Source organism: Phaenicophaeus curvirostris, chromosome 7 (genome assembly GCF_032191515.1).
Source record: "Phaenicophaeus curvirostris isolate KB17595 chromosome 7, BPBGC_Pcur_1.0, whole genome shotgun sequence".
NCBI lineage: Eukaryota > Metazoa > Chordata > Aves > Cuculiformes > Cuculidae > Phaenicophaeus > Phaenicophaeus curvirostris.
Genome location: NC_091398.1, coordinates 21,609,618 through 21,622,140, shown reverse-complemented (window position 1 = coordinate 21,622,140; position 12,523 = coordinate 21,609,618). Strand labels below are relative to the sequence as shown.

General features: G+C 39.5%; 1 protein-coding gene across 3 annotated transcripts in view; it reads right to left on the bottom strand.

The window, feature by feature from the left end:
- The window catches only part of STK39 (serine/threonine kinase 39), a 98,124-nt gene that overhangs the window by 73,086 nt on the left and 12,515 nt on the right, over positions 1–12,523 (bottom strand). For 2 of the 3 annotated variants that reach the window (XR_011337743.1, XM_069861168.1), the window contains exon 2: positions 4,373–4,485. Coding sequence is in view for 2 of the 3 variants with exons in the window: in XM_069861168.1 (XP_069717269.1) it covers positions 4,373–4,485 (113 nt within the window). In the remaining variant the exon portion in view is untranslated. Of the gene's footprint in view, positions 1–3,427; positions 3,549–4,372; positions 4,486–12,523 lie in introns of those variants that run through there. The other variant, XM_069861169.1, reaches the window with a different exon arrangement.

Here is a 12,523-nt window from a genome sequence, read left to right as displayed (position 1 = left end):
AATTCTGCTACATTCCTGATGCAAAAGGACATGCTCCTCAAGCCAATCAGGGAGCCAATCCAGCTTAAAAACAAGATCTTCCATCTTATCTCCCTCCCTGAAAAGCAACTCTTTTCAGGAGGACTTGTGCTACATGCTGACCCATCAGCACTGGTGCAAGGCAGGCACTATGGACATCCCACTTAGATTGATTAAAGCTGCCACGGATACCATTTTCAACTTACAACTCAATTCAGCATGTGTTCAGAAGAGGGTTCTTTTTTTTTGTTGTCACAGAATCATAGAATCACCACATTGGAAGAGACCCACTGGATCATCTAGTCCAACCATTCCCACCAATCTCTAAACCATGCCCCTCAGTACCTCATCCACCCGCACCTTAAACACCTCCAGGGAAGGCAAGTCAACCACCTCCCTGGGCAGACCATTCCATTGCCTAATGACCCTTTCAATGAAGTGCATTTGCAATGCACTTGAGATCACAGCCCTGTTCTAGTAAAACGTTAGTTACATGTATTATATGACTGCGATTGAATCTCATTATGCCTGCTGGTGATAGATAAGTCACGCTGCATTTTGACACATACTTCAGTTAGTCTTGCCAAAAGTCCTCTTCCCTAGACAATTTCTGAGTCCTCAACCACATAAGGATGAATGCCTGAATAGTCATGCAATGAGCCTGAATAACCGAGCAATCTGCAAAATAATTTCTTTCCTCCACAAGACAGTAAGTAGAAACCAAAAGAAGCACATGCCGGGCAGTCTCCTCTTTCCCTGCAGACATGTGAGCCTAAACACAAGTCAGGCTACAGCCTCAAGATCTTAATTCAGCTATCAATACCAAATCTCTCATTCTTTACTAAAGCTTCTTTTTATTTTTTTCCTATGCTGGTAATACAGCAGAAGTCTACCTGCAACTACTGGGCAAAAATACACCTCATTTATTTCAGTCACACATTAATATTGCAGAAATGTAACTAACTGACTGTGGTAAACTTCACAATCTTTAACTGAAAACTGCTTGGAATATTTTGTCTGCCTGCATCAACCCATCAGTAAAAACTGAGCTATCACAGTAACCACGCCCAAAGGCATCTTGTGTCTCAGCTTTGGTGACTTTTTCCAAAGAAAGTCTTTACAAAACAAAAATAAACAAAAAGAAAGCATCTATGAGAGATAACAGATTACATTTTAGCCAGGGAAGTATTAATTTCAGATTTGTACTTCTGGAGAGCCCCTGTTACACACAGAACTGTAAGCCTCCACAAACTTCTATTACTTCCTTGAGGCCCGTGATATGCCCAGGTGAGGAAGAAAAGCATTCACTTAAAATACACTATCAGAAGAGAAGCTTGCAGCAGGACATCCAGGAGAATACCGCAGAGCTGCTTTCACATCCACATCACCTCAGACATTTGACAGCACCAAAACCACAATGGCATTTAAGATACGAAGTCCCTCCCTCAACCCTCTGCTGCTCCCTCCCTTGCACTAGCACAAGTGTTTGTGCGCCTGGATCAGGAAATACAGCCAGGTTAAAAACTAAACTTCTTTTCAGCCAGGTTATTCCTGATCGGGTTTCACTGGGTAATTGCACAAAAACGTGTGTTGGCCTAAGGGCAGGCAGGTGACACTGTTAATAAGCAACTGTGAGGTAGTTTTTTTGAGAGCCCAGCTGCAGCGCCCACAGGGCTGAGTCCAGCTCCCAGGGGCGAGGCAGGTACCACAATGGGGCCTCCCCCACAGACACCTGGAGTCCAGCCGCTTGAGGGCTTGGGCATAACATGCAAGAGGCTCCTCCAGAGAGCCTGCCTCGAAGGGCTATCCAGAGCAGAAATGCAAACACTTTAGAAAATCTAGTCAATCCAACAAGCCATTCTGCAGAATATTCTTTGTCGACCAAAGAAGTGTTGAATTTTTTGTTCACTCCAAAATATTGGAGGTAAGGGGATGGGGGAAGATACCCAGTGAGGGCAATACTAAGGACAGAACATTTTCCTTGGCTCACGGGGTTAAGTTACATTTAGCTTACAATAGTGAGGACACAGGACATTGCAGGAAACTGAGTATTGAATTTCAGGAGTTTGGCAGTTTGTGTAACCTTAGCATTATTCAAACTCCCTCCCCCACTGCTTTTCTATTTTAACTGTCACTGGCCCAAATCCTAAGTCTGCTTACGTGGACACCAGGTTTGCTGCATTTTTCCACTTCTCTGATGGCCACACAGCTGAGAATTTCTGAAGGGTGTCTTTGCACACCATCCATAAGCACTCAGCAGCAGGGCTTTACAAAACACCATGTTCAGAGGGTAGGCAAGAGTTTCAGAACATCCTTGTGCCAATGGAAACTGTTTGATCAGAAAAATAAGTGACTGAAAGTAAGCAGCAAAAACGGTGCTGAATAAAACAAAAATGCAAGAGCATTCTAAGTATTATTGATTGAAATAAAAATGTTAGTACAGTTGTAACAAGAGTTTTGAAGACCAATGGTGCCCTTTTCCAAAATAGCATCTTTATTTTTCAAAATAAAAATTTCAATCTCTCTGTTAGAACTCAGTTGGATCAAATACACTTCCCCTCACAGAAAAAAAAAAAAAAGAAGCACTAATTATATATGTGTATGCATGCACTTATGTATAGACACACATAAAATAAAAGGAATTGTACAAGGTTGGTTTTTTTTGATAGCCTCCTAACCAGGATCTCTGAAAGCCAGAATCTATGTTCAGATCAAAACAAATAAAAATATAAAAAACCAAATAAAAGAAACAAAATCTGAACACAGCAACGCAGAAACTGACTTATGTTAAAAAATAAAGCAGATGGTATTGACAGTTGTCTTCATACCGAAAAAAAAAGCAATACAAGACCAAAATTTCAAGACCTATTGCCTCATTTGGCAGACACTGGAAACAGGTCAGCAGTAAAGATACTCAGGCACTTGCTAAGGTAACTTTGTACAAACTGGTAACTAACTACAGCATTTTTCTAGACCACCTGCATATTTCTTGCAGATTTTTGTCAGTTTTGTATGGCTTTATTTGTTGTAACTTTTTAATACTCAATTCCTATTATTAGTTCAAATTCTAATAAAAAAGATCAAAATTTGACCATTTTCTATTACAATTATTAGGATTTCTAGTTTTATAGAAATGTTCTTTATGAGCTATAGATGTTAATACATCATGCACAGCATCTCACCTTTCTAAACACAGTTCAGAATTTATCTTTAGAGATTTTAGCTGAGAGCAAGCCTCACTGCCTCAGAGGTAGCTTCCACTACCACAATCCTCTTTCAAAAAACACGACGTCCCACACAAGCTGTTACATAAACTAAAGGCAAACGCCACTAGGCACCAGAGGAAGAGCATTTTGGGTCCTCCACTGTAAACAAGTCATTTTACTTGAAGAAACTGGATGGACCATACCCTCTGTATCATATTCAAGATATCTTTTGCATTGGCAATTCCCTGCTGAGGAGATCATTTCCTTCAGAGGCAGGAATTTCTGCATTAGAAAAAGCCCACAGTCTCTAGGCAGTAGTATAACCTGTGGAACAGAAGAGAGTGTTCTCACTTTTAGAATAGTTTTATGTCCAACTCTTGTTATGCTGCCTATATAAATATACATCAGTCTTATAACCCTAACTAGGAGCATCAGAAAGCAACAGATTTTGGTTTTTTAACAGTTCTTTGTGACTTCGCCTGGATTGCCATAAGCAGTGCAGAGGAAAAACTCTTGCAGTTCCTTTTACAAAGGGCCTCTTACACACCCTTTTCTCCTCTGATCAGTGACCCAAACACACAGCATTCCTCAAATGACTTATTATAGCCTATCAGATAAATGCGTGTTACTAGATTTAACAAGACTTTCCTTGTGTAGATGGTAGTGTAGACATTACTACTCTTCCCCTCAGAAGTTATAATTACAAAACGATCCAACAATTAGTTTTTGCCATATTCTGGTGCTTTAGACATTTTAAGGAGACCTACTAAATTTTACCTTTATACTTTTAATCAGTGTTTAACCAAAGGAAAATGTATCTTTCCTCAGTATCAAGAAAAGAGAGTCAATTAGACGGTAATATGTTGAAAATAGAGTCTCCTGGAAGTAAGGGGTAAGATTCTTCCCACAGTTTTCAACAGCTGGTTATCTCAAAATTCAAATTTGCACTTCTTGTTTTTGTGGCATTAGCAAATAAACATGAGTAAAATATATTTGTAGGGGAAGGGCGTACTTCTTTCAAATTATTTTCAAATCTTTTTTCAGTCTTATCTTGCATAAAATTCTACACTCATTCTTGGACCAAGCAAAAAACAAAGTGAAAACAGAAGACAGTCTCCATGTAATATGTTCCTCTCAGATTTACTTACAAGTAGTTCATCCATACTGGTTTGGCATTTTTCTAAGTTGATTCTCTTTATTGCTACACGTTCTTGCCTGGGTTTGCATAGTGCTGCCTGGACAACTGCCGTAGCACCGCTACCTGAAAATGGGCAGAAAAGCAACAGACTTAATATGGAGTTTAAAACAGTCATCAATATAAGAACCCCGTACTTACAAAGAACTTAAAATCTGCTGTTTACCCTTTTTCAGTGCTTTCCTCGCATGCATACCTTTCCACTAGCAAGACAGCTTGCACACTTCTCAAATGGAGAAAAAAAACCCTCAAAGTTTCTGTTCCATACTCCATAAAAAATAACCTAGTCAACACCTTAAAATGATGAGCTCATTTATCAAGCTACACCCACCACCTCAATGCACTTCATACAGTTTGGGAACCATTACCCTTTTGTCTTTGGACACATCTGTTTTATTGAAGAACATGACTTGCACAGCTAACAATTTAAGACATTACATTGCGGGGGAGGAGTGTGCTTTATCAAGTGTTATTTCTTTTTACTCTTTCAGGTCAGTCCCTCTTTAACCAGGTTTTTGTTCCCACTATGCAAAGAACACAAACATATCAATAAAACTGCATATGTCTAATCTTTTAGAGTTTCACCTGTGTTCCTGTTTATTCATTGTGACTAGGATAACATCCTACAAAGAACATGTTGATTCTTGTAAAGAGCACAAGAGGCACAGGTATCACACCAACAATACAATGATGCACATTGCTGAATGGCCCAGCAGAGAAAGTCACTGATGCTTACTTGACATGCAAATCATGAATAGTCATACAACTATACTGATAACAAAGCTTGGTGGAATTAAACAAATTTTGAGGAAAGCATTCGAATAATCTCCTTTATCACGCTTTAATTGAACAGCAGGAGTAAAAGGTCTCCTTGCTTCTTTTATCAAGCATCCACTAGCTTTGCCTCAGTAGGTACTGCCTCACTAATTAATGAAATAATTACAAGCAATATTCAGGAAGAGTTTTGCCCAGGTTGCACACCTCGCTGTCACACGAAATACAGCAGCGTATGCTTCCTCAAAGTAATTACATCATGCTCATTAATGCAGAAATCTAAAATCTCCTAAAGAGCAGTTTCTACTTGTAATTCTATTTTAATATAAATCTTGGATTTCTGGTAAGTCACAAATAGAGTAACGCATTATATTGGCCTGCTCACACACTACATTCTACTTATGCTCAGTAACTGGCATGTCCTAGATGAATACAAATAGTGAACAAAAGGCCTTTTGTGGTCAAACTCTACAAACATGGATTCAGTTACCAGTCGACTTAAGAACAATTGAGAGCTTTTCCCTCTGCACATCTAAAATCAGCACTAACAATACCTCATGACTGAAAATTGTGGTTTAACTGCTTTTTGCTCAGCCATTTACATGCATTGTTTGTTCACATGATGTTTTCACTCAAATCACAAAGCTTTTTAACTGAGTGTATGAATTTCATTACAAAAATTCTGAGTTAATCTTAAAAAAAAAGTCTCAACAGGACTAACTAGTTGTGTGTTTGCAGGATGTGGTCACAGGCAAATATTCACATGTCCTGTTCTGTCTGCTTACAGAACAAAGCCTTTAAAAATAATGTAGTGTAATAAAAGAATTAAGAGGGATTTTAAAAATTAAATAAGACATCCCAAAGAAGGAACCACGAAGTCAGTACAGTTCAGCTCAATCTCTTTCATTAAAGAAGTTCTCATTCAGTAGACATTGAGACACAAATCCTCTCGTTACTTTCTCTATGCAATTCTATGTTGAGGCAGCAGGGAGAACCCATATTTTTAACTATTAAGGATATAGGAACAAAGAACAGTATTTTCCGTGACGTATCTTTTTCATTTATGCCAGTAGTTCTATGTATGTGTAGGAAACAACCAGATTTTCACTTTCAAAACACATTCATATACAAAAGCCATATAAAGGACAAACAGAAAAAGCACACAGAAAAATTAGTCAACCTAGAACAATAAAATCTTGACTCTTTCCTCAAGTTAAAGTAAAATGCCAGTAAATAATGCTTAAAAACATTCTTTATAAATTACATTACAAAAAAAAAAGTCTTATCACACCCCTGATCCCATCCCACTACATCACTTGGTTAAGTCTTGTGAGACCCCCAACCAAAGACTACATGCTTGCTATTCGAAAACTCTTGATCACAAAATTAATCTGTATATACAAGTTAAGGATCCATTTCTCTTTTGCCTACTGAAAGAGGACAAGATGTGAGATTTTAGGATACAAACTAGAATATGAAGTTTATATATATGAAAAGTCTTTCAGTGTGTTGCCCTGTGTTTTCCCATCAGACAGACATGACTTGCAGTGGGATAGTTGTCACCATATAATGCACTGACAATGCAAAAAGCTTTCTACGTTTAAGATAAAGCAAATTTAGCTTGGTTTCTTCTTCGTCCTGCCTTTTGAGCACTGCACAATACAGTATTTTGATAGTAAAGACAATCTGTGCAGCTTGCATTCTGAGTGGGATGTACATATAAACCCATCCGAAAAAAGCAGTTTCAAGTACTGAAGTAGGAACCAGGCACTTTGTGGTCATATGCCTCCCTCGTCTTAAAAGATGTTTCCCTCTCCTCCTCTGGCTCACAAAGTGAACCACTGGGGATAAAGATTGGGAAAATGTGCAGCTTTCCCATCTGGTCAGAAGACTCCTTTTGTGTCAATAAATACATGCCTTTCTCTAGTCAGCTAAACAAATAGAAACGTAAAGCGTTCCAGACGAGTAGCTGTTACAAACAGGACTGCTCAGAAAAGCATTTCAGTCCAGAGACAACATACTACAGAATAATGCGCTATCATACAGTGAAACAAAATTGCCACAGACAATATTTACCATAACAAATTAGGGTCACAGAAAAATGACTGCACAGAATAGATTACAATCAACCATTCCTTGCCAGAAGAAATTACTTTTCAGGTTATGCTGAACCTTACAAGTCTTCCAAAACCAAACCCTCACAGTGGAGAGCATACTATGAGAGAACTAAAGTACGGGCTTGTTTTAGCATCCAGTCTCTTTTTAGAAGCCTTTACATGCAGCTGTCTACTGTAGAAGAAAAAGTAAAGGATTACCAGTGGTCAGTCTCAAAACAAAGAGCTTCGTAAGAAAGACGGGTTTTTTCCACTAATGGAAAAGCTGTTCTCCTGCTACAGATGCTTGTCTTTGCCAATTTCAAAAGTTAGTATTGTAATAACACAATTTCAGTCCACGTTAAGGTGCCTACTACTCCTATTTCACAAAAGGCAACGAGTCATAAGAGTTTAATCTTGTTCTTGCATCCTTCTCTCTAGTGTGACCATGCCCTTACTGCCAACCTGTTTTTTCATGCTATGAACCATGCACTTTTTTTTTTTTTTTTTTAATTTACAGGAATTTAACCTTTGCAGAACCTGTCTCTGACTGGCAAAGAGGATCTCTGAACAAGTGTGATCAACAACTGACACGAACATTTCAGTTTTATCTGCCCCCCACGCAAGTCTCAAAAAGAAAGCAAGCCGAGATGGCTGGACCATCACACATGCACACACCCATCTTCACACAAACACATGACACTTCATTTATTCCCTGTTATGCATAAAGGTCTGACACTTTCCACTCATTCCTCACTGCACAGTAACTCTATTAAAAACATAAAATACTTTCTTCTTCTCAAAACCAAAACTCAGTAACCTTATTAGCCCACAATGACTTACCAAGTCTTTTATAGTAACTCAGTGTTGCTCTGCAGTATTCCAACATAAAACTATTTTAGAGATTTCTGTATTCATTAGGTCCCTTCAGACATTCTACCCAAAGAGACCTTCTTCAACCCCATGGTTCTTCTAACCAGTCTCTGAAAAGGATGTAATTTGTTAGCAATCATAAGTTTTCATGTTGGCTAGGTATCTGAAGGGTTAGGCAACAGCTGTAATTGAAGAACACCGAATACCTTATCTCAGAATCTATACAAACTCTTATATATTGACCTATACCATTATGCTAGTTTGGGCTGTGACAGAGTTCATTTTCTTCATAGTAGCTAGTGTGGGGCTATGTTTTGGATTGGTGCTGGAAGCAGAGTTGATAACACGGGGATGTTTGAGTTTTTGCTGAGTAGTGCTTAAACAGAGTCAAGGCCTTTTCTGCTTCTCACACCACTCCAGTAATCTGTTTATCTTAGCCATCAGGATTATGACATCATTCACTTAAAACACACTAAGTGTTCTATGAAATCTATGCCCATACGTATAACTTCAATTTCTGCATTGTCATCGTTCAACAATTAATCTCATTAATTCTTCATGAAGCTATACAAAATGAATTTGTTCTGCAGTTGGACATTTAAAAACATCACCATTACAGCTATAGAATCACTGGATTATTCAATTGTTGTACTTACTTTGTGTAAACTACTCTCCAACAAAAAGTTATCTAAGGTCTAGCTCATCCCACACTACTTTTTGAAAGCACATTGTATGAATAATCCAGAAAAAAACTCTCCAAAGATGACAGAGGTCTATAAATAGCTCTGTGACCCCACTGCCCCACCAAAGTATTGGAGAAGTACCCTAAACAGAATCATAGAATCATAGAATAACCAGGTTGGAAGAGACCCACTGGATCATCAAGTCCAACCATTCCTACCAAACACTAACCCATGCCCCTTAGCACCTCGTCCACCCGTGCCTTAAACACCTCCAGGGAAGGTGACTCAACCACCTCCCTGGGCAGCCTCTGCCAGTGCCCAATGACCCTTTCTGTGAAGAATTTTTTCCTAACGTCCAGCCTAAACCTCCCCTAGTGGAGCTTGAGGCCATTCCCTCTTGCCCTGTCCCCTGTCACTTGGAAAAAGAGGCCAGCTCCCTCCTCTCTACAACCTCCTTTCAGGTAGTTATAGAGAGCAATGAGGTCTCCCCTCAGCCTCCTCTTCTCCAGGCTAAACAACCCCAGCTCTCTCAGCCACTCCTCATAAGGCCTGTTCTCCAGCCTCTTCATCAGCTTCGTTGCTCTTCTCTGGACTCGTTCCAGAGCCTCAACATCCTTCTTGTGGTGAGGGGCCCAGAACTGAACACAGGATTCGAGGAGCGGTCTCACCAGTGCTGAGTACAGAGGGAGAATAACCTCCCTGGACCTGCTGGTCACACCGTTTCTGATATAAGCCAAGATGCCATTGGCCTTCTTGGCACACTGCTGTCCATGTCAAATGTCCATGTCAAAATCATTACACATTATAGAAAAACTACAAGAGAATTTCTGCTCAAGTGTTAAGCCAACGCAAGGCTGAGCATCAACCAGACATCATATTGTCTATGTACATACAAAGAAAACAGAGGCAGGAAGGAATGACTTGGCTTTTTGAACTACTCTATAACCCCCAACCCTCACTAAAACAGCAAAAGTACCAGTTATATCAGATTATTTTGGCTAGATAAATTATAGGAAATATTTTGACATCTGCTATGCAGTACTATGTTACAGCTCGCCTTGTCATATCTTCAGAAGAGAATAAATAATCGCTTCTGCCAAAAGCATGAGAGCAGGAATCTATCTTCTTGAACATAGAAATTAGTGTACAGTAAATAACTATAAATCACAAATTAATTATTCAGGAAATAAGACAAATCAATACTGTACAAGAAAGTGGGGAACCTACTCTCATCTGGAAAATCTAAGCCTTCCCTTCTGCTGGTGAACACATTATGTAGCTGGAACTCTTCTTAATGTCCGTTTTATTTGAAGCATAATCAGCTATCACCACCAGCCATGGTTAGAAGAATTTTAAAAGAGTTCTACTTCAACTGAAAAATGCATTAAAGAAATCTACAGCTTGAAAGTGAATCCAGATATACTTACACTAGACATAGGCTCATGCTTCATTTCAAGTTGAACACAAGCATTGTTAAATAAACCTAAGTGAAGGCTTTTGGTTTTCAGACACTTTCTTGGTAAGAAGACTGCTGCCTAGTGCCATACAGAGCTCAGCACTTTTCAGCTTGGTACAAAGCCACCAAAACCCTAAGATCATATTGGAAAGTCCAAGGATGACCATTAACTGTGTTTGGGGCATTCAAGCAAAACTGGCAATAAGTACACAGTTTGGAAAGGGAACAAAAGAAAACAAAGACTATGCCCACTACCTCCTTCCACCTCACAACTGCCCCTTGCCCCCCATCTTGGGAACAGAGGCCAAGCGCTGATGCTAACCCTAGCCTGACAGATTTTTTTTTTTTCATCACAGAGGCTTTATTTAGTGCAACTCTATTGAAACATGTAAAATAAATGAACCACCAAAAATATAGCCGCTGCATTTACTAAGCATGCAGGAGAAACAAAAACTTCTAGGTGGACAAGATTACACATTCTATTGAACCTCAGTTGAAATAAAGCCATGCCTCACTACTAGGGCAATACATCCTGTTACCCACACAGTCACGTCACATATTACATGCAGTTTCACCTTTGAAGCGACAGTAGTAAGACAGTAAGTATCCCACCACCCTTACCAGTTTTACAATCCAACATGCTAATATTTAGTGCAGAACATAGTTTTATTCCTCTCTGCTATAATGATTAGTGTTCAAAATGCCGACAACACAGCAGGAGTCCCTGTGAGCAACCTACCTGACAGCCCTGCATTTCAACACTAGACAACTTTTAGCCATGTCAATCACAAAAATAATACAAGGCATATGACAAAAACACGTTTCTTTCAGTAAGAACGTACCTACAAAGGAATTCAAGACTTTTGGGTAAGACAAATCACTGACAAAGCTGAGGATCAGCTTTAAGAAGTGCATCAGAAACGGAGAGTAACCACAACGCTTCTCCTTTTGCCTGACCTTGAGCAGGAAGCTGCATATACTCCAAACACATCTTGGTACTTGATGCTGAAAGAAAGTTGTACATGTGTTGCAAAGGAAAGCACAGCGATGCCAAACATCCAGGCAATTTAATGCCCATCTGTGCACATCATCACCGAAATCATCTGTTTTAACTAGGTACTCCATGGCTTTGAGCCCTCTTACACACCAGTCATGGAGCTCACAGGGAGACCGGTACGTTTCCAGATCTGGCATGAGAGTATCTTCACGTGCATTAGCAACCAACACCAAAGAAATATTAGGACCACAGCAGGTAAGGAAAAACCTGAACAAAGCAGTCCACTTCCAGCAAGGGTTATCTTCTCCCTGACTTGTCACTTAAAATGGATGAGTCATCTAAATAAAGAAGTTGGACAGGAACTATAGTAACCCAAATTAGACTGTCTAGGCAAATCCCACACTATAAACACTACCCAAGATTAAATTCCTTTTGTTCTACTGCACATCTCAAATAGCTTCATAAGAAATGTTATTTTTTAGTGAAAAAAAGGCATATATAAAAAAAAAAAATTCCACAATCACCACTATTACAGAATTTGCAGTCATCAGAACTGGAATTTGCTTTATGGAGGCGTCATGATAAGACTGACACGACCAGTACTTTCTGCCCCCGACCCTTGGTTATGTAGCTAGCAGAACTAACTCCATTTTACAAGGCAAGCAGCCTTTCTCTGGTACTGAGTGGGTCATAGTCACTTCCCTTCCTCACATTATCAGTCCTGCAAACAAAGCAGACAAATCAAACAGTTTCCTTCTTCCCTTCTCTACCAGCCTCAAGATTCCGGGGCACCAGGCCTATTCCTTCCTGCCTTACTGTCCTTGAAGGTACCAGGCACCCAGAACCTCCAGTGGCGGTGATGACCCCACCACAGCACATAAAATCAGCTTGTCATAAAATCAATCGGTTACAAGCCCTGAGTGGGAACCTGGACCAGAACTGCTGCTGGACTATGAGATCTGTGATCCCTGGTGGCTGAGGATGCCTCCACCATCATTTGCTTCCTTCTAGTTCTGACTTGTATGCTTTTATATGACTTTTGAGTCTAGATTATGACTTTTATATTGATACAGCAAACTAAGATTTGTACTAAGATCTGACCAAATCTGCAGAGGATCTAGGTGATTAGAAATCATAAGCCATATTATAAATTCTGTATTACATCATTTATGAATTGTACTATACTGACTGTGCTCATAGAAATCCTGTGCCATTCTAATCACAAGTT